The 23,520-nt window shown below is 41.3% G+C and overlaps 1 protein-coding gene across 2 annotated transcripts in view; it reads left to right on the top strand.

Moving 5' to 3' along the window:
* The window catches only part of ror1 (receptor tyrosine kinase-like orphan receptor 1), a 273,863-nt gene extending 262,787 nt beyond the window's left edge, over positions 1-11,076 (top strand). Inside the window, exon 9 of one of the 2 annotated variants that reach the window (XM_073063201.1) lies at positions 7,876-11,076. In XM_073063201.1, coding sequence (XP_072919302.1) covers positions 7,876-9,300 — 1,425 coding nt within the window. In that variant the 3' untranslated portion in view covers positions 9,301-11,076. Of the gene's footprint in view, positions 1-7,872 lie in introns of both variants that reach the window. The other variant, XM_073063200.1, reaches the window with a different exon arrangement.
* The last annotated feature ends 12,444 nt before the right edge of the window (positions 11,077-23,520 follow it).

Raw genomic sequence — 23,520 nt, 5'->3', positions numbered from 1 at the left:
CATCGTATTGAGAGCACAGGTGAGTAAACACTTCATATACACTCTCCAGTTCTTTAGTGAAGACTAAAATGAAACAGCAAGAGTTCGAAAAGAAAGGTAATTCCATTTGTCCTGATGCTTCCTGTCAGCAGTGCTTGAGTAAATGTGGAAAACACTTTGACAAATTGACTTTATCTCTGTAGCATAGTCACTCTGAGATTGGGTAATTGGAAATGCTGAAGTTGATGAATACAAACGTGCATCTCACCCCTGTAACACAACAGACAAGTTTCTGATCATAAAGGTTTATATTTTGATGGCATCTAAAGATTGATGCAATAAGAATTCAACTTCCTTAGGAGACAAGAGCTGGAAGTGTGAAAATTGGGCTAATTTTGTTCCTGGACTGGCAGTATTGATATTATAGATGTTGGGCTCAAATTTTCTGCGACCAAAGGGAATGATGTTGTGCCAAGAAAATGAGAGCAAGATTCACTCAAATTATTAGCAGAGAAAATACAAAAGTAAGCCCAGAAGAAAAGAAATTCAAGCTTTTCTTTGGACAGTGTTTGGATGTGGGTTTTTTTTTCAGTGCCACACCTAAGAAAATCATTTTTTCTCTCTGGTGGAACTACCTAATGATTATTTCTGGACCAAATTATGCTACACTGGAAATTGACCAGGTGCTCCTTTTTGTGAATAATACTTATGTGAGTGAGGCAAGTTATGCTTCAGACATGCAATGGCTGCAATGTGAGTTTATATTACTGATGAGGAGATTTGTCCATGTGCTTCTAAAGCAAGCCTATCATTGGGCACTCTTGGAATAACCACTTTTTTTTATTACACTGGATTCTATGGGCACCTTAGGGTGCCTCCCTAAGCAGCCCATAGCTTGATGCTGGAGTAGTTCCTTTAATAAATTTACTTATATATTCTCTTTGGGGCCTACTAATTCCTCTTCCTCACCCCTGTCGCCACTATGCTGATTGTCACCTTAAGCAAACTCCCCTACTCACTACATAACCTTTTACTTTATTTTTCCAACATAATTCACTCCCAAACTTTACCTTTGTTGTGGCCCAGTCCTTTGTCATGAACCTCCCTGCCTGCATCTCTTGTCCCCAATCTTCCAAAGAGCTCTTGTCTCCTTCTGCCAGCCTCTTGTTTCCACAATAATCTACAGTGGTATCTGCACCCAAGTCCACTCCAGCCACTTTTCTGGACTTGCTGCTGTTTTCCTTTGTGTGCTCTACAATGGCCTAATGCTCCAAGTTAAGGCCTCTCTCCTAAGTAAGGTCCATTTAGTTGCTGCCAACACCCCTTGGGTCTCAGATACAGTTGAATTTTGTAGGACCAGGCCCAGAACCACCCCTGTAAATTAATTTCCAGACTTGTATGTTTAGTAACTTTGATGTATGTATATGTGTTCAGTCATAATCTCATAGATTTTGACATTGTTATTTAAATTATCTATTAACTGAGATTCTCACTATTACATCCTCATCCATTACTGTGAGGTAGTTCTACTCTGAAATGAGTTTCATCTATAATTTCTCTTAACAGTTTTTGTTTCACAATTCTCTTGATTATTGTGCCTGATACATACTCCTTCAAAAGACATCAGCGGTTACCTAGTATTTCATCTAAATGGCTGTTGTTCAAATTAACCATCTCAGTGGTGTTGACAATCTGTTTGACTGCACATGCAATAAGTGCTGAGACTTGCCCTTTTTCCATGGCCAGAAAGCATACTTTGCACTAGAATAATGAACAGCACCCTTAGCCGACTTTCGTTTTCTTTCTCTTCTCCTACCCAGGAGAACGGAGGCTAATTGAGTAACCCATGGCTGCTCCAGCTGAAATTGCCCAACAGAATGAATAAAGTCTAAAGTTATTCCTGGTCTGTAGGTCTCAGGTTTTGTCAATTCACATCCTCACTTACAGAATGCAAGCTTAATCCTATAGAATTTTATTTTCTGTGTAGAAGATAAGAGATGATAAGTTTTTAAAAAAAATTAAAGTTACATATAAACAGTTTATATTTCAGTTTCTTTTAAAAGGAGAATCCAGTGAAGATCCAGGGAACAAAAAAACATAATGGAATATGGGCTCTTTAATTGTTCCTTTTTTGAAACACAGTAAATGAAACCCAGACTTGCACAGTACTTAACATAAGTGGTTTTTCAAGAAAGAGGGAGAGAAAATGAAGAAATCTGGGCCGTCTGGAGTCAGTTGTTTTTCTTCCACTGAGTTCAGTTTATCTTGGCTGGGAACCGAGTGTGTATCTTTCGTTTGCTGTACAGTTTGATCGGCTGAGTACAAGACCAGTCTGTCAAACAAAAACAAGCAGATTTGCTGCCTCCTGTCGAGATGTAAGTTTTCTTGGATCTCTAAAGTTATGGCTCCTCTTTTCTCTTTTGATAGTCATCCAGTATCGGTGTGAAGAGACAAAAATAAAATCCACCAGGAGTCATGGAGAGGTCAATTTTCTTTTATTACTGGGTATATAATATAGTGTATGTCAGCTTAAAACAACATTGCCCTTGAGGATTTGCTCATAATACAGACCATCTGTGCACTTATAATGAAACTTTATTTCCTGCCATTGCTATGCAATGCATGGGTTCGTTTTTCAAATCTGTTGCAGCTTTGGAAGGATCTTAATGGTGTTTATTAAGTGGCAGAGCCTCTAGTACTCTAAAACAAGATTCTGAGTTATGAGGTGCTGCTAGAAGCACAGTGTGTGTTTTTCATTTTTTTTAAAGCCACCTATTACAAGTTAGTTTAATATGGGCTATTTTGGAAAAGCCTACTCAAAGTCACTTGAGAGGTTAATGCCTCTGCTTGCTTTTCTCTTTATTTTCCTGACAGCATAGTAGTTCTGAGCAAACCGTCGGTTTTGAAAGAGTAAAAATTCCAACAGTACACTCCCAGTGCAGAGTGCCTGAACCTGCTGAGAATGTAGCTCAGGAGACCCTGTGTTCATAGCTCCCAATTTTCCACCTGTTAATTTATGCAAGTGACAAATTATATGCCATTAGCACCATTTCCCATGACTTGCACCACTGATAGGTGAGGGTCCGCACAATCAGAGAATGTAAATGTCAATGTTTTGATCTATATAATCTTTGTTTTGCTTCTTTCTGGCTGAAGTATCACAGCTGGAATGTAAGTATGTTCTTTGTTAAATACTTGACAACTGTTCTTGAATCTCTTGCATTAAAGTTAGTATAGTCATTACAGCCCCCTTTAGAAGCTCAGAGATTAAACATCTTTCTTGCTTTAGGTTATAGTGAGTCATAGAAATCAGCAAATCCTGGGTGATCCTTGGCCTTTTCCAAGCCAGCTGATTTCCATCTGGGTTGTCTGCAAGTTTTGTAATGTCTTTGATCAGAAAAAAAGGAAGACGAGTTCAGTCCTCCTGCTCCAGATCACTCTAAAATATCTTAGATTGTTAGTACTGTTATGTTTTATAACTCCAAAACATAAAACTAATTACAAGGAAGAGATGGGAGCCCAGGAGAATGAGTCTTAGTTTTGAAGTTACTTTAAGCGAGGAGCACGCTTATGATGTGGTGGCAGCCTGATGACGTATGCCATTTATGTACTTTTACATATAACCTGTAATTAATTATTTAAACAAATGCTTAAACAATTATACATATATACAATATTACTCAAATATTAAATACACAATACTTCTTCCTGTTTAGCTTTAAACTCCAACTCAATGTACAATGCATCTCAACTACGTATAATATACTATGTAACTACTATATAGACATCTAGAGCACAGTAAATTATTTATTTGTCCCATACAGGCCTAAAGATTTAATTTCTGCGGAGGCTTTCTTATTCTTATGGGATAATGTCTTTCCTGACGGGGTGAGGGATGGGATCACTCTACTTGGCAGGTGAGACTTGTGGCTGTGAAACAATTTCAGGTTCTGGGGCCTCCTCTGTAGCGCTTATAGGAGTTGATTCTGGGTTTGCAGTAAGTCTTTCTGACAGCTCTGGATACCCTTCATCTGGACGTGTTAGCATGCCGAATAGTGCATGGCAGACTTCACTGGGTAATGTGAATCATAAACTGTGAGTACAGTGTCTGACGTCACCATTTCCTTTAGCTTTTGGAAACCCACCTCACACCGCTTTGTCCAATGCCATTTCTTCCCGATCTGCAGTAATAAGTTCAAGAGGTGGAGCACTGTAGCCAGGTTTGGCAGGAACCTAATTGACAAATCCTGAAAAGGACTGTAGCTGTGGCTCATCCTTTGGTCTTGGGGCATCCACCATTGCCCGAATTTTCTCAGCACACTTGTGAATTCCTTGTGCATCGATGGTATCATCACAGTAAATAATGCTTGGTTTAAAGAATTCACACATTACATTGTGCTCTGAGCCCATAATCTTATTTTTTTTGAAACTGTCCTGAGGATTTGAAGATGTTTCTTGTCATCCATACTGGTAACAATGATGTTATCCAGGTAACACTGAGTACCTGAGCAGCCTTGTGGCATCTGGCACTTTGGACTCTATTTTAATATGAGCACATCTATATGAAATTCTGTCACAGCAAAGCAGCATCCATCATCAGGGACAATCACAACCCAGGACATGCCCTTTTCTTGCAGCTGCCATCAGGAAGAAGGTACATGAATCTCAGGACCCTCATCACCATGTTCAGGAACAGTTACCTCCCTTCAGCCATCATGCTCTTGAACCTTTGGTTTACTTGCCCCATCATCAAAATGTTCCCACTACCAATGGACTCAGTTTCAAAAAAACATAGGATAATATGTTTATATCCCTCATGCCAATGGGTCATGAGCACTTGCTCAAGACTGCCTTGATGTTGGAAGTGGCACAGGGTTGACATGCAGGGGCTTTGAACTGGGAATTATACTTTCTTGCTGTTTCATTGATTAGCCCACTACCTTCTGGAGGGCTCGACAATGACTTCTGGTGTCCCAGAGTCACCCCCCCCTGCCCCCGTTGTGTCTTCCCACTCTCTTAATGTATCTTGGAGCCTAGGAGAGGTCTTTTTGCTTGATCCAAAGCCAGTGACTGTCTCTATTGTGGCTCTGATAGTTTGCTGTAGAATCTGACCATGAATACCTAGCTCCTTCAGCAATTTGATGGTGGATGTGGCTATAAATTCCCTACAACCCACTTTCACAGGACAAACTGGTTTTCCAGCCCCATTGCTGAGCTTCAGCTGCTAGGTCTTCATAAGTGCAGTCTCTTGCCCTGATATGCTTCAGCCACTGAATCCTCCAACAGGATGTGAGTTCCACAATGTAGGCAATCTGTAATGAATTAGACCAGAGAACAAGTCTGGCCTACGGTTGGTGGTAGCAATTTCTGGTGGAAAGGTGAGTTGTTTATGATATCCTCCAACATTTTCCAGTCATGGACCATGTTCATCTGTCCTGTTTCTGGCTTAGGAGGGTGTTTTGTTTTCCCTTCCTCCCAGACAAATGCTGCTGGTGTCAGAGCATTAGTAATTCTAGGGGGCAAGGAATTGGTTGCTGTCCTCTTGGTCTCAATTGCCACTGCCAAACTCTTCAAAGACCTGGTTGTGACACCACATGTATCTGCCCTCTGAGAGGCTGGTTTTGCAGCTTGCCAGGATATGCTTCACTTGCCCCATCATTGAAATGTTCCCACAACTAATGAACTCACCTACAGGGACTCTTCAACTCATGTTTTTGATATTTATTGCTTATGTATATTATTATTTCTTCTTTTAGCATTAGCACAGTTTATTTTCTGCATTTTGGTTGAAAGCCCAGTTGGGTGGTCTTTAATTGGTTATGATATAGCTATTATTCTGTAGATTTGTTGAGTGTGCCCTCAAAAAACTGAATCTCAGGGTTGTATATGGTATTTTGATAATAAAATTTACTTAGTACTTTGATATGTCTAAGTTTTCCATTGCCATCATTGAGCACAGATGTGGCATCATCTAGTACCTTTCTCAATTTGCTTTCAGTTGACTCTTACAGGGGATGTGGCATGCAAATAGTGGGTGGATCACCAATCAAGTTGTAGTTGTCTCAGCCAATCATGGTTCCACAATGCTGACCCTCTTGTTTTTACCATATACAAACCCAATGTGGCTTGTTGGTTGTTGTATTTCACTGTTATGAATGTCATTTCCACAGGAGTTATCTTTTCTCTAGTACAGTTTGGATATCTGCAGGCTTAAAAGTTCAGTATCTTTGAAATGCCGTTCAAAACTCATTTTGTGGAATGACTGAAACATAAGAGCCAATGTCCAATTCCATTTTAATTACTGTTCACTTCTGGTGCAAGTCATATTGCTTGTCTGTTGTTAGTTTTCACATTGTAAATATCAAGGCAACTCAGTCCTGTGTTACTCACATCATACCCAGATTTTTTGTCAAATATATGCAGATTAGTTCTCTGTTTGAAACTGCAACTTGACTTTTTATCTTCTTCTCTTCCCTATGCAGTCCATTTCTTCTTATCTGCCCAACACACTGTTTGTATACGCCCTACTTTGTTGCATTTTTCTGCAACTTTCTCCTTTAAACCTACAGGGGCTGTATGTGAGCCCCTGCCACAACACCAACATGATTTGTTTAGCCAGGCTGGTTTCTGTTTAGGTATTACAATTTTGTTCACGCTCACTTTCATTTCTGACTGCAACTCAATTGTGTCTTCATCTCCTTGTTCCATTGATACAGCTATTTCAACTGCTCTTTTAAATATAAGTTGTGCTTCATTTAGGATCTGTTTTGGAATGCTTTCTTGTAAGATTCCACAAACTAATTGATCTTTCAATGCATCATTAAGCCCATCACTGAACTGGCAATGCTTAGACAATCTCTTCAATTCAGCCATCTATGCTGAAATGTACTCCACTTCATTTTGTTTTTGCTTATGAAACCTAAAGTATTCTGTATTCAACAATGTCTTCAGTTCTAAATTTTCCTGCATTACTTTCACAAAATCAGCAAAGGTAATTTCAGCTGGTTTTGTTGGAGCAGTCAAACTCCTAAGCAAACTGTATGCCTTTAAACCCAACGCACTCAGCAAAACTGGCACTTGTTTCTTATTGGCTATTTCATTTGCTTTAAAATACTACTCAATTTGCTCAATATACATAAGTCAGTTATCTTTTGAGCAAAGATTTGTCCATTTTCTGCCCTTTTTTAAAAACTTGACCATTCTCTCTCTCTCTCCTTAAGAGACTCTGCCCTTTTTATAAACTCAAATACCTTGCAGCACTTCAACAGGTAGGTAGTCGCCTTGGTTTCAAGTTATTCCAAAATGTAAAACTAATTACAAGAAAACTATGGGACCCCAGGAGAATGGATCTGAGTTTTGTTTTTACTTTAAGCGAGGTGTGCACTTATGATATGGTGGCGTGATGACGTTTGCCATTTATGTACTTTTACATATAATGAATTATTTAAACAAAGAATGCTTAGCAAACAATATATATATATAATATTACTCAAACATTACTTAAGTATTAAATACACAGTAAGTGCAAGCTTGGACATCACTTGAGGGCAGTCTTAGGCTTTGTAGTGATGCAATAGCCTTTTCACAAAATTTAGTTGATACGCAGGGTTAAAAAAATGGCCACGGGGTAAGATAACACAGGGAATCATGACTGCCATAACCTGAACAGGGAAACTTAGGGTGGGGTGAAAAGATATCCATTGCAGCTGTTGAAACTTTTCACAATATGCTTCTGTAGGCAGAGTTTGAAACAAACTGCTTGTTATCTAATTTATAGCAGTTTTTGAAAGAAAAAGCTTCAATTCCTTTCATCAATGAAGCAATTTTTATATATTTTAAATATTTTATTGTGTTGATATTAAAGTTTATAAGATCTACTTTCCATTTATTCAGCAGAGCAAAGCTAAGGAGCTGCCTCTTTCTGCTGTTCGTTTTATGGAAGAGCTGGGGGAATGTGCTTTTGGAAAAATCTACAAAGGTCATCTTTACCTACCAGGAATGGATCATGCGCAGCTTGTTGCTATAAAGACCCTGAAGGACTTTGGTAATTCTCAGCTTTGGGCAGAGTTCCAGCAGGAGGCATCCCTGATGTCAGAGCTGCATCATCCCAATGTTGTCTGCCTACTTGGGGTAGTAACACAGGAGCAACCAGTCTGCATGCTCTTTGAGTACATGAACCATGGTGACCTCCATGAATTCCTCATCATGAGATCACCCCATTCTGATGTTGGCTGCAGCAGTGATGAAGATGGCACTGTCAAATCCAGCCTGGACCATGCAGATTTTTTGCACATCTCCATACAGATAGCAGCAGGAATGGAATATCTGTCCAGTCACTTTTTTGTTCACAAGGACCTTGCTGCACGCAACATCATTATTGGAGAGCAACTAAGAGTGAAGATATCGGATCTTGGCCTTTCAAGAGAAATATATGCAGCCGATTATTACAGGGTGCAGAATAAGTCCCTCCTCCCAATTCGATGGATGCCTCCTGAAGCTATACTGTTTGGGAAGTTCTCAAGTGACTCAGATATTTGGTCTTTTGGTGTGGTGCTATGGGAAATTTTTAGCTTTGGGCTGCAACCATATTATGGATTTTCTAATCAAGAGGTGATAGAAATGATACGTAAGAGGCAGGTGCTCCCATGCCCAGAAGATTGCCCCTCTAGAATGTATGATTTAATGACAGAAACCTGGCATGAGATTCCAGCCAGAAGACCACGATTCAAGGACATTCATGCCAGGCTGAGATCCTGGGAAGGACTATCAAGCCATACCAGTTCTACAACGCCATCTGGTGGGAATGCCACAACCCAGACAACATCTCTGAGTGCAAGCCCTGTTAGTAATCTCAGTAACACAAGGTATCCAATTCATATATATCAAGCACAGGGCCTACCCCAGGGCCAGATTGGAAGTCTAATTGGTCCACAAATAGCTCAGCATCAGAGATTTATTCAAGTTAACAGTTATCCGGTGCCTGCAGGATACGCTGCCTATCCAGCTACTCATTACCAGCAAGGGCCGCCACGAATCATTCCACATGGCCCACCTCCAAAGAGCCGATCACCTAGCAGTGGAAGTGGATCAACAAGTACTGGTCACGTGACAAGCTTGCCTTCCTCAGGATCAAATCATGATGCAAATACTCCATTGCTCTCTCATCATTTATCCATGGCAAGCCATCCAAGTGGAACTAATGTGCCAATCTTTGCACACATATCTCATAAAACAATGCAAATGGACCCAGTACAGGCTACGCTACTGGGGGACAGTGATGGCCAGTTGGCAAATGAATCTGTTATTAGAGCTGAAATGTAAAAAAGAATGCATATATATATAAATATATATTCTTAGAATTTGTTTCAACAATTTTATAATTGTGTATAATCTGATTTTAGGAAGAAAATAGGGAACGAAACAGAGTTATATACATGATATAACAGCTCATCTAGTCTGTTAGCAATTTAGTATTCTGGTCCTGACTAAACAGCAATGGATGCCTTCTATGCTATTTTTTTCCGCTTGATTGCTCCCTTTGTGTCCCAAAAATGCTGATATTTGCTGAGTTGCATGTTTGATATTATCCTGTACCTCTTCCAAGTGGCCTTTCCTCCGGAGTCAGCCTTCACTCGATTGATGGGCTGCTCATTGTTGGAGGACACCATTGCTGTACCTCATGCAGACCTATCTGATGTTAAGATACACACTGGTCTTTCAACAAGAGTCACTGAATTGTGGTCTGCCGTTAATCAATGTTTACCTTCCCTTTGCCAATAGAGAATGCTGAGACAAGTTGTTGTCACCCAGGTATTGGCTTGGATGAGATTTTGTGCATCCAGAACACGGAACGAGCCAAGGAGTTTCATGTCTGTAAATTTCTGTATTACACTGGGCAGTGTATTTTAGTGTAAAGACTATTTGTAAACTGCATCAATTTTTTTTACCTAATGACTTTTTTCATACGTTTGTTATTTCTATGAACAGAATCCCATATAACCGTAAACGTGCTTTAGTTATGTGGTTTAGTGAAATAAACCTTGCATAACTAGCAGCAAATTTGACAGAACAAACCTTTTTTTTAATGAAAGTGCAACAAGTAGAACTCTGCAGTTTTTAAAAAATGAAAATCAATGCTTTAAAAATATCTTTTATAAGCATATCTCTGGAATGTGTAGTTCTTTGGGATTTCTCTAGCAAAGTTGGATTTGATTATTATTGAATTCATATGTTTTGGGGAAATGCTAATGGTAACATAAAAGGCTACAGTTATAACATGTTTGATTCAAGACACATTATAATTTAGAATTTTTTAAATTTATATAAATAGTAAGTTTAAATTTCACTTATTTTTGTTGCTATGCAACTATTTAATGTAAATTGGTCCGACATGCAAGCTTTGAGATGACAATCAACTTTTCTTAATGGGGAGATTATTGTGTGTTTGGGAGTCTGATTTAGTGAATAAACTGTGGTGTTAGTGAGGACCACCATTCTTTAAAACAATACTCAGATTGATGCTGAAAGGAGAGAATGCCAGGATATGTTGCAGCTCCTCATGAACAATGTTGAGGACAAACAGTCCTTAATCTCATGAATCAAAACATCTGGTTAAAATGTAACTCAAAGAGCATCAGCTGACTCTTTTACATAGAACTGGATACATTACTTTCCTGAGCATGTGAGCTGCTGTCTCATGCAGTCACCAAGGTTGTATAAAGTTTTTTTTTAAATGATGAAACATAAATAACACTAGCATTTAGATTTCGCAGTGTGATCAGAATTTGATTTGTACTTCTTGCAGACATTTTCATTTTCAAAACCACTTCCTGCAAATATTTTGTGATGAGGTGTGCTTTTCTACTTTTGAATATCTATTGTTATGTATATCTTACAATGATACGGATAATATGTTTATAAAGAGAAGGCAAGCATTCGTGGCTATTACTTAATGTGGGTTATATTGTAACAGGATTTATTTCTCCACATGTATTTTTGCACAGATGTTTTTTTAATGTTTTGTATGAAGAATTTCAAATACATCCCTGCATTGTATTGATGGTGTATTTTACTGCTACATAAACATGAGTGATGTAATGAATTTTACACGATTCTTTCCCATTGTAACTCATAGACTAGTCAATATAACACTAAAAATAGGAACTTGCTTGAAGGTTTGTGGGAAAATAATTAACCATCTTGTGTGCTACTGAGTCATAAATACCAGAAAGACCATGGGTTCAATAACCAATCTTAAGAGGAAATAGCAAAAAATACATTTACTCAGATTGGAATTCTGTACCACGAATGTGGCAGGTCCATTACTTCCATAAAAGGGCATGTTACGTGAATAGGAAAGTAGGGTGGATTAATGTTTTCATGTGAAGGAAAACTGAGACAGATGAGCAAAATGGCCTGGTTCTGCTTTGTAAGATTTTATGATTCTTGGGCTAGGAGGAGGCTGCTCTACTGTCCTGATCTCATTCTTCATCAATACATTTGCCGGCTCTAGTTGGGTTTTGGCCTTGTCACACAAGCTTCCTAACCAAGAGCCCTCCTGCTTGTCATCAGAGAGTATGTGAGCATGATCCCAGACAGTTGGTATTTTTAAAAGGAATTCTACAAATAAAAGCTTTAGAAGGATGAAGGTTGCTCCTCTGATACTGCATTCCTGATCATTCCAATCTAGCCACAGGTGAGAAGTTCTGTAGTAATTAATGTTCTATCATGGATAGTTCTTCCTTTTGGCAAGTTTCTGGTTTTAGCTTAACATTCTCAGTTATCATCTCAATCTCGGAAAATGCATTCCAATATGCTTTGCTGCTCCTTCAATCTGTCCATGCACCTCATTGCCTAATAACCTTTTACTTTCTTCCACTACAGATAGCCATTTATCAGCCCTCTGCTTATAATTTTCTTCCTAATGCACCAGTTCTCTGAGTCCAGATCTCCTACCTGCCTTACTATTTCATCTACAGACCCTCTCCCTCCAGTTCTTTCCTCATTCCATATGCCTGTGCTTTGACCTTTCCACTCTAATCTCCCATCCTCTGATCTCAGTACCTCACCCACAAACTTCTCACCCAATCATCTCCACCATAATCTCCCCCAGATCATTCCCATCCTTATCAATGTAATCTCTGACTCTTCTCTCTAATCATCCTTCCTCAATCTTTTTTCAGATATTCATACACAACTGTGCAGTTTTCTCCGTATCATTCTCTCTCTGGTCCTTCCCTCACACAGTGAAGGATCAATGAAGGATGAAAAGCCTGCTCCATGAATTTGCCTGGGTGCAAAGCCACCAATTCCAATCATGCTAATGCAATAAGTGAGGAAATAAAGGAGGAATATAGACTAAACAAATAAATTGGAGATAAATGGAAATACACAGCATCAAGAAGACCGTGGAAAGACTGAGGAAGACTGAAGTAATGAACAAGAGTTTCAGAAAGGTAAAGACAGGAGTGACCACATCCATGGCAATCTGGTAGCTATGATCACCCAGCCATGGTAAAACCAACTCAAATTCCATTCTGTTAATTTTAATGGAACAAATTTCATAGAGATTCTGCAGCATTGTGTGACACACGCTATAGCACAGACAGTGGTAAAGAAAGCTGACCCTACTTCAGCAAAAGAAATATGGAAACATTAAGTTTAGTGTTTCCTGGTACAACTGCAAATGTTAACTATTTGGATATTTTTTTGAAATCAGTAACTTAAATTTAACTATGAGTGAATCAGAACTGTGAAAACTGTACAATATTGCCAGGAACTGTAAAGGGAAGGCAAATAAAGATAAACACAATCATAGATGTACACCTTTTTTATGAAGCTTTGTCTTGATTATGAACCTGAATTGGGGTTAAGTTCTCAATTAAACCTGGTGAGAAAATGAGGAAGGTGCAGGATAGAAGCATTCCAAAAAAGAAAAAAAAAACTCAAATGGCCAAATATTACACCGTGGCTGAAAGGGAAGTCAAAGTTAATGCAAAAGCAAAGGAGAGGGCATAAAAAGCAAAAATTAGTGGGAAGATAGAGGATTGCGAAGTTTTTAAAACCCTACAGAGAGCAACTAAAAGAATCATTCAAAGGAAAAGCTGAGATATGAAAGCAAGCTAGCAAACAATATCAAAGTGGATAGAAAAAGCTTTTTCAAGTATGTAAAAAATAAAAGAGATGAGAGTGGATAGAGGACCACTAGAAAATGAGGCTGGGGAAATAACAGGGGACAAGGAGATGGTTGATGAAGTAAATGAGGATTTTGCATCAGTCGTCACTGTGGAAGACACTAGCAGCGTGCCAGATGTTGAAGGGTGTGAGGGAATAGAAGTGGGTGCAGTTACTATTACAAGGGAGAAGGTGCTCAAAAATCTGAAAGACCTCAGGGTACTGAAGTCACCTGGACCTGATGAGCTGCACCCTACGGCTCTGTGGAGGCATTGGTAATGATCTTTCAAAAGTTATTGGACTCTGGCATGGTGCCAGAGGACTGAAAGATTGCAAATGTCACTCCACTCTTTAAGAAAGGAGGAGGGTAGTAGAAAGGAAATTATTGACCACTTAGCCTGACCTCAGTGGTTGAGAAGATGTTGGAGTCAATCGTTAAGGATGGAGTTATGGAGTACTTGCTGACACAGGACAAGATAGGACAAAGTCAGCATGATTTCCTTAAGAGAAAATCTTACCTGATGAACCTGTTGGAATTCTTTGAGGAGATTACAAGTAGGATAGATAAAGGGGATCAGTGGATGTTGTATATTTGGACTTTCAGAAGGCCTGTGACAGGGTGCCACACATGAGGCTGCTTACCAAGTTAAGAGCCCATGGCATCACAGGAAAGTTACTGGCATAGTTAGAGGCTGATTGGCAGGAGGCAGTCAGTGGGAATAAAAGGATCCTTTTCTGGTTGGCTGCCAATGACTAGTGGGGGTCTGTGTTGAAACCACTTCTTTTTATGCTGTATATCAATGATTTAGATGATGGAATAGATGGCTTTGTTGCCAAGTTTGCAGATGATAATGAAGATTGGTGGGAGAGCAGGAAGTGTTGAGGAAACAGGTAGGCTACAGAAGGACTTAGACAGATTAGGAGAATGGGCAAGAAAGTGGCAAATGAAATACAATGTTGGAAAATGCATGGTCATTCACTTGGTAGTAGAAATAAATGTGCAGGCTATTTTCTAAATGGATAGAAAATCCAAAAATCTGAGATGCAAAGGGACTTGGGATTTTTTGTCCAGAACACCCCTAAAGGTTAACCTGCTGGTGGTGCGGAAAGCAAATGCAATCTTGGCACTCATTTCAAGAGGTCTAGAATACAAGAGCAGGGATGTGATGCTGAGGCTTTATAAGGCACTGGTGAGGCTTCACTTTGAGTATTGTTTTGGGCTCATTATCTAAGAAAAGATGTGCTGGCATTGGAGAGGGTTCAGAGGGGGTTCACAAGGATGATTCTGGGAATGAAAGAATTATCATACAAGGAATGTTTGATGGCTCTGGGTCTGAACTCATTGGAATTTAGAAGGATGGGGGGGGAATCACATTGAAACTTTTTGTATGTGAAAGGTTTAGACAGAGTAGATGTTGAAAGGATGTTTCCCATGGTAGGGAAGTCTAGGACAAAAGGGCACAGCCTGAGGATCGAAGGGTGTCCATTTAAACAGAGATGCAAAGAAATTCCTTTAGCCAGAGGATGGAGAATCTGAGGAATTTTTTAACCACAGGCAGTTGTGGAGGCCAGGTCTTTGGGTGTATTTAAGGCAGAGATTGATAGGTTCTTGATTGGACACAGCATCAAAGGTTAGAGAGAGAAGGGTGGGTGGTGGGGCTGAAGTGTAGAAAAAAAGCATCAGCCATGATTGAATAGTGGAGAAGACTTGATGGGCCAAATGGCCTAACTTTGCTTCTGTCTTTTGGTAAGATTAAATCCCAAAACACAGGGCAACTCCAGAAAGCAAGACATTCAATCTAAGAAATTTCAAATACAATTCAAAAGGGAAAATAAAAGTTCTTAAAACTCTAAAGAAATAAAGTTTGAACATTTGAACTTATCACCAAATTTATTTATGTATTGCGCAGAGTCGGCCGTTCAAGCCCTTTGAGCCATGCTGCCCCAGCAACTCCCAATAAACCTGAATAACCCTAACTTAATCACAAGACAATTTACAATGACCAATTAACCTGCCCAGTACACCTTTTAACTGTGGGAGGAAACCGGAGCACACGGGGAAACACATACATTCCACGGAGAGGACATACAGACTCCTTACAGAACAGCGCTGGAATTAAACTCCGAATTCTGGAATGCCCGGAACTGTAACAATGTCGCACTAACTGCTACACCACCATAGCGCCCCGATTATTACACTCGGAAGCAGGTTAATGGAGGGGAATTGGTTGAGTTCTATAGTCAAAGTTGAGTTTAAGAGAACAAAGTCCATTGTAGAAAAGAGTGCACAGAGTAGTCAGTTGAAGTCTCAGTAGGATACATCAAGTGAAAAATGATCTAGACTGCCAACATATGCTGTAAAGTGTCACATGAATAAAGTGTGCAGCAATCACCATTAACAGAGCTATAGTTGTGATGTCAACATATTTGGGAAAGGGAGCAAGGTCAAAACACTTTCTCAACTCCTGTTAGATCTATAAACACAAAATTCCACTGATATTCAGACACTTTCAACAAATTATGTTGACAGAGTAGCATTGAAAGTACTATTAAGTTTTCTTTGCTCATTAACAAAAAATGTTGGATTAGTTCTAGTTACTATTTGAAATTCTCAGTAACCTACCCATTAAAAACCTCAAGCAAATCAGTAAGTAACTATCACAGTTGATCAGCATGATTGCATATTAATCTATGCACTATCTTCCATCTGAAAATCTAGTGATATTTTTGAATGAATAATTTTCTATATGGTAAGATGAATAGTATTTAAGATCTACTGGGGCACTTGTCAACTAATTGTTAGTTAATAAGTTAGTTAAGCCCATCATCCCTACTGGGATACAGGCTGCCAACAACAGCTTATCAGAGTTCTTTGTCCGAGGCCAATCTTTCAAGTTGTCCCCAGGTGTAGCCCATCTTCTTGGTGTCAGCTTCCTAAAGTGTTCTTTGGACGACTTCAGTTCCATGTTCTATTGGTGGTGGTCCTGGATCATAGAAGGATGATTAGTCCTGTAGCTTCCACAGACTTGCAGCTTTCATCACACTACTTCGTATGTCTTCTGGATGAATATCTTTATTTCCCCAGGGATGATGTCTTTGTAGCTTCTGTTGGCAATTCTGTAACTCTAGGATACTACGGGATCAGGTTGCTAACCCCATGCCCAAACCACCTCCTTTCTCCACTGGGCTTTAGACTGTCCAATTTGGAGTTATCAACTGGTTGCTCCTAATTTAAATCACTAATTGATAAAAGAAAAATTACATCGGATCTTGCATTTACCAAAGTAAACTGTATAAAGTTAAGTTGTAAATAGCTTTCATGAGAAGTTGGGACTGAGGTCAATTATTTTTAACCTTAACTACAAATTCAGTTGATTTTATTTCTGTCAATTAGCTGAGGATATGCCATGACCTGAAGCTAATTTCAATATAAGCTGACATTGGCAAATCATACACATTTTTCCCATTCTCATTCAATAATTTTCTCCCATTGTTTCTGGGACACCGGGTCATAATCATTCTGGTCTGTGCAGCATTAAGGATGGTGTAATTGGCTACAGTCTGAGTTGTCAAGGGTCACAACTACTGGTCACTATATTGTATAGGATTATATCTTTATTTTTCAATCTTGACTCGGATTTCCCCATCTCTTTAGATATTCTCATTGCCCTTTCAGAAAACAGTGAGCAAGGCATTTTTTTGCAAGATACTGTAGTCAAATGATCATAGAATCATACGCCACCAGCAAGTATCAACATATTTATGAAGGTAGAAAAGGTTACACATGGCCGCAATGTTCGGTTAAAGGGATGCACTTGGCAAACTCAGAAGTTCAAAGTACATTTATTAATAAAGTACGTAGACTTTGTACAACCTTGAGATTCATCTCCTTACAGGCAGCCACAAAACAAGAAACCCAAAAAGAACCTATTAAAAAAATGACTGACACCCAATGTGCAGAGAGAGAGAGAGAGAGAAACAAATCATGCAAACAATACAAGTAAGAAAATAGCATTTAGAATGAAAGTGAGTCCTCAGACACAAAGTCCAGAATAGGCCCACTGTGTCAGCCTCCGTTCAGCACACAGCACAGTAAGCATCACGGAGCCCGCAGACACAAAGCCTGGAGCAGCCGGAGCAGCCTCAGCCTCGGCGCACTGAAAAGCAGAGTAAGTGTCATAGAACAGCAAGCAGACCCATCCCAACCCTTGCCTCTGGTCCTGACACCTTTCAAACCACCTGGCCCAGCATTTAAATCATTCAAACATTGGTTCATTCCTCACACTGGGACCTGGGCCCTGTCGCGTCGATACGCTCTGGGCCTGGACCCCGCTGCCATATTTCAGCCCCGACCTTTCCAAATTGGCCCAGCACTTAGATCAACTAAACCTTTACAACGTACAAAGATTTGACCACAGCATCTGCAGTGTACTTTGTTTTCAATTAAACATCGCTCTCAGTTTAGGTGGAAGGGTTCCTAATCTGCCTTTCCTCCTTTTCTCTGCTAGCCCTGACTTATTTCAAATATGCTTCAACCTCATCCCGACTTCATCTGAAGTATGCCTCAGCCTCGCCTCACACCTGCATGCTTCAACCCTCGACTCAGCCTTGCCTTTGCTCACCTCTTCATTGTTTGCGGTGATGCAAACTGTGCATGTTAAAATTACTTTTGTTTTAAAGATATTATTTAATTGGATAATGTATACTTTTATGTTACTTGCTAATATGAATTTGTATAATATCCAATGAACTCTTCAGTGCTTGCATTTAATGTGCACTGACTATGTGTCAACACAGCAGTTCACTGAGGTTAGAGAAGCCTGCATTTTTGTTTTCCTGAGCACCAGATGAATCGGTGATTAATGAACAAGTGAGGAATGACACGAAAAGCTCAGTGAAGCATACAAATGGCATATTGGCCTTATTTCTAAGGGACTGGAGCCTAAAAATAGTGAAGCATTGTTACATTCATATAGTGTCTCTGCACCTGCAATACTGTGTACAGATTTGACATTACAGTTTTGAAAGGATAAACTGGCATAGTACATGGGCCAGATTAACTAAGTTGATTCCTGGGATGAGAGGATTGTCCGGTCACAAAAGGTTCTGTGTTTCTTTAAGTTTAGAAGGATGAGGATGATATAATTGAAATGTCAAGACATAGGAACATATGAAATGGTAGATGTTTCCACTAGTGAGCGAGTCTCAGACAAGGATGCATAGATACAAGGGGCAGTCATTTAAAACAAAGTTGCATAGGACTTTTTCACAGAGGATGGTGTAACTTTGAAATTTTCTAAACCAGCAGGTTGTGGAGGCCACAATGCTCATTATTTCAAGGGAATACATTTTTGAAAGATTGGAGAACTGAGAGCTATGTAAAATTGGCACAGAGAAAAGGATTTGAGGTTTAGGGCAATTATCTACAAACGAAATGAACGGTGCAGCAGTCTTGAAAGATCAAAAGACCGACTTTAGCTCCTATTTTCTTTGTTCTCAAGTCTTCTATCAAAAACTTGAGTATAGAGGACCATACTGATTTACACACTATAAAAAGGATTTTATTCTGAAGGAACGCAGAGGAGATTCACCAATATGTTGCCTAGATTGACGGAAGAGATTAAATAGGTTGGGCTTGTTTTCCCTTAAGTGAGGGAGGTTGATAGAACAATGTTAGATCATGAGAGGCATAGATAGGGTACATAATCAGAATCTTATTACCATGGTAGGGTATTGAAAACAAGAAGGCAAAGGCTTAGGGTGTGAGCAAGGAGTATCAAAGGGGATCTAAGGGACAAACTTTTACACAAGTGTAGTTGATATCTGGAATACATTGCCAGTGATGGTGGTGGAATGATAACAATTATTATATTTAAAGAAGCATTTCATCAGACACTTAAATAACAAGGCAGAGAAGGCCCTAAATGGGATCAGTAGATAGGCAAAAAGGTCAATATGGATGTGGTGGTACCAAGTGTTCATTTCAATGTTATACAACTATGACCCACTCAAAATAACAACACAAAAAATAACACGAACTCCGCAGATGCTGGAAATCCAAACAACACACACAAAATGCTGGAGGAACTCAGCAGGCCAGGCAGCAACTATGGAAAAAAAAAGTACAGTCGGGTCGAGACCCTTCAGCAGGACTGGAGAAAAGAAGCCGAGGAGTAGATTTAAAAGGTGGAGCAGGGGAGAGAGAAACACAAGGTGATAGGTGAAACTGGGAGGAGGAGGGATGAAGCAAACAGCTGGTAAGCTGATTGGTGAAAGAGATACAGGGCTGGAAAAGGGGGAGTCCAATAGGAGAGAAGAGAAAGCCATGTAAGAAAGAAAAGGAGCACCAGAGGGGGAGATGAGCAGACAAGGAGATAAGGGGATGGGGAGTAGTGAAGGGGGGGGGACAGAAATTGATGTTCACACTGGGATCACCAGACACAGTATATGACCCCAACAACACTCACAAGTGAAGTGTCGCCTCACTTGGAAGGACTGTTTGGGGCCCTGAATGGTAGTGAGGGAGGAGGTGTAGGGGCAGGTGTAGCACCTGTTCCACTTGCGAGGATAAGTGCCAGGAGGGAGATCAGTGGGGAGGGACAAATAGACAAGGGAGCCGCATACAGAGCGATCTCTGGGGAAAGCAGAAAGTTGGGGGGGGGGGGGAGGATGCGCTTGGTGGTGGGATCCCATTGGAGATGGCGGAAGTTGTGGAGAATTATGTGCTGGATGCGGAGGCTGGTGGGGTGGTAGGTGAGGACAAGAGGAACCCTATCCCTGGTAGGGTGGTGGGAAGATGGGGTTAAAGCAAATGTGTGTGAAATGGAGGAGATGCGGTTGAGGGCAGCATCGATGGTGGATTTCCTTCATTCTAGAATGAAAAGCCTCATTCTGAGAGCAGATGCAGCAGAGAAGGAGGAATTCAGAGAAGGGGATGGCGTTTTTACAAGGAACAGGATAGGAAGAGGTAAAGTCCAGGTAGCCGTGAGAGTCTGTAGGTTTATAATAGGCATCAGAAGATAAGTTGTCTCCAGAGATGAATCTCCAACACAAAAATATTATGATTCCCCTTTCTTCCTGATTTTCTTCCCTTTTTTAATGTTTACTCTAGACACTGATATTAGTCACAAAGCTTTGTAGGTGCAGTGCTTGCCACACTTGCAGGAATAAGTGCAGGGAGGCAGATCAGTGGAGAGGGCTGAGTGAGTTACGTAGACAGCAATCTCCGAAGAAAGCAAAATGGGGTAGGGGAAGGAGTGAAAGATGTGCCTGATGGTAGGATTCTGTTAGAGATGGTGGAAGTTGCGATCAATGAATTGTTGGTTATCACATCATTGGAGGCACATGGCGTGGTAGGTGAGGACAAGGGAAATGGAGGAGATGAGAGGACAGTCTCAAAAGCGGTGATGGGAAACCCTGTTTTCTGAAAAAGAAAAGGGAACATCTCAGAGTTCAGGAATAGAAAGCCTCGTCCTGAGAACAGATGTGGCAGAGGCAGAGGAACTGAGAGAAGGGAAAATCAGTGGGCAGGAGCACGCCGTAACAATGGGCCTACTGGGATGGTTAGGATTATGGATCTTGGGTAGGAGCTGGAAACAAGCAGTGGGGTGTGCAGGAACTATAAGGCTGGTGGCAGTACATGAGAGATCTCCAGAAGTGATGAGATTGATGCTGCCTGATCCTTTTTTGTAGGGTATTATTTAAGCGGCAAGAGGTGATATCTGAGTTTGGCCATCTAACCTCAGCGAGGTAGATGCTAGTCTACAACAACACCACCTTTGTCAGTGGGTTTGATAGTGAAGTTAAAATAGGTACAGAGAGAGTGAAGGGCAATGCATTCAGAGGAGCTGAGGTTGGATAAAATGACTGAGACTGTTGATGTCCTATTGGCAGTAAGAGATGAAAAGATCCAGAGCAGGCAGAAGGCCAGAGTAGACTGTCCAAGAGGAAAAGGAGAATGGAAGGTGGGAGAAAGGGTCATCAAACTGCTCAGCATGCTTTAGGTGACCCAGATCTCTCCTTATAACTCAGGCCCTCCAATCTGTGCAACAACGTTCTTGATCTTTTCTGCACCTTTTCCAGATTAACCACATTTTTCCTAGGTGTGGTGACCAGAACGCTCCAAGTGAAAACTAACTAACAATCTATACAACTGTAATATCCCAATTCCTGTACTCAGTGCCTTGGCTGATATGCCACACCTTCTTCATCATCCTGCCTGTCTGTATTGCCACTTTCAAGGAACTGTGTACCTGTACCTAAAGTGTTCAACAGCACTCCAAGACTCTGCCATTCATTGTATATGTTCTGCTCTGGTTTGAATATCTTGCTTCACATTTTCAGTTAAATTCCATCTACCAGTCCCTTGCCTATTTTCCCAGTTGATCCATATCCTGTTCTAACCTTAGAGAACCTTCACTGTCCACTATACCCCCCATTTCGGTGTCATCAACAAGCTCACTGTGTCATGGTCTGGTCCGTGAAACCTGCATTCCGGTTCATGGTCCGGTCCATGCTCCTTATTCCAGGTTTTCCAGGTTTCCCCAGTTTCTGTTGAGGCACCTGATTCTTGTTTGGGCGGGCTCATAAGTAGCTTCAGGATTTAGCTTCTGGCTGCTGGATTGTTCCTGTCCAAACCCCTGTCTGTATCCCTTCCTTTCACCTTCCTGCCTGGAGTCTTGCCTTGCCTTGACTCGCCTGCGCCTGGAGCCTCGCCCCGCCTGCGCCTGGAGCCTCGCCTCGCCTCTGCCTGGAGCCTAGCCTCGCCTTGCCTCTGCCTGGAGCCTAGCCTCGCCTCGCCTCGCCTCGCCTCTGCCTGGAGCCTAGCCTCGCCTTGCCTCGCCTCTGCCTGGAGCCTAGCCTCGCCTTGCCTCGCCTCTGCCTGGAGCCTAGCCTCGCCTTGCCTCGCCTCTGCCTGGAGCCTAGCCTCGCCTCGCCTCTGCCTGGAGCCTCGCCTCGCCTCGCCTCTGCCTGGAGCCTCGCCCTGTTGGGAACTGCCTCTCCATGTCCACACCTTCGCTAGGTAGGTCTGGCCGTTTTGATGCTACCTAGCGTTGGGAACTGTCTCGTCGTCCTCGTCATTGTTTGGTGTTCTGTGTAATGAGTCCCAGCCCTACGTCCTGTATCCAAGGAGGGGTCCCGGCTCTGTGTTCCATGTCCCTGTCTCTCTGTAGGCTGTGTCCTCGTCATGTCCATGTGCCTCGCCCAGTAAAGGAGTACCTTGCCCAGCCTGGTGCTGGGGTTCCCTTGTCCTGTGCTGGGGTTCCCTTGTCCAGGAGTCTCACGTACAGTCCTGTGCCTCTCCTCGTCCTGTAGCCACGTCTTGTCTGAGCCGGGTTCTGGAGTCCGAGCCTGAGTCAAGACCCAGGTTCTGGGTCCTTGTCCAGTCTCTGGCTCGGAGTCCAAGCCCAGGCTCCTAGTCCCCAGTTCCATGTCCTGGTTCCCTATCCTAGTCAGGTCCTAGCCCAGGCCCGGAGCCTTGTCTCACCCGAGGCCGGTGTCATGTCCAGTGTCTTTTCTTCCTCTCTTCCTCTGCTTCCTTTTCATGCCTAGTCCTGTTCCTGGTAGTTCAGTGTCTGTGTCTTGCATTTGGGTACGCTCCCAACACCCCCCGTATGACAGACTGTCATTATGCCACTACATTCTCAACCGAATTATCAATACATGGCAAGCAGCAGGAGACTGAACACTAATTCCCGAGGAACACCACTATAAAGCATTGAATATAAAAAACCTTCCACACCACCCTCTGCCCCATACCATCAAACCAAATTGGCTAGTTTACCTTGGATCCTGTGTATTCTAACTTTCTGGACCAGTCTACCATGTGCGACTTTGTCCAAAGCCTTGTGAAATCCTGGTAGACACCCGCTGTCCTGCCCTTATCAATTCTTTTGGTCACTTTTGCAAACAAAAACAATGACTTCATTGTCACACACCATCCTGACTTAGAAATATACAGGTGTGTACATGTGTCCTTATTGTGGTGTTAAATTCCTGGAACTGAGCAGTTTCTCAGTTGCAGTTTGGGACATTTTTAGGTCATGGTGTCAACATTTTCTGTTGCTTTTTAAAAAATTCTTCACTTTGTATAAATCATTCATTCACAAGAAATTGTATCATAGGCAACTCCAGCATTTGTCTGATCAAGAAAACCTTCACATGTTCTACCAGTCTGTTGTCACCAGTACAATCTTTTATGCAGTGGTGTGCTGGGGCAATGGCATCAACACGGGTGATGCCAACAGACTCAATAAACTGATCGGAATGTCTAACTCTGTTACAGGAGTCAAACTGGATACACTGGTGGCTGTGGTAGAAAAAGGACAATAGACAATAGACAGTAGGTGCAGGAGTAGGCCATTCGGC

This window comes from Hemitrygon akajei, chromosome 12, assembly GCF_048418815.1.
Source record: "Hemitrygon akajei chromosome 12, sHemAka1.3, whole genome shotgun sequence".
Lineage (NCBI taxonomy): Eukaryota > Metazoa > Chordata > Chondrichthyes > Myliobatiformes > Dasyatidae > Hemitrygon > Hemitrygon akajei.
This window is presented reverse-complemented; position numbering and strand designations above follow the sequence as displayed.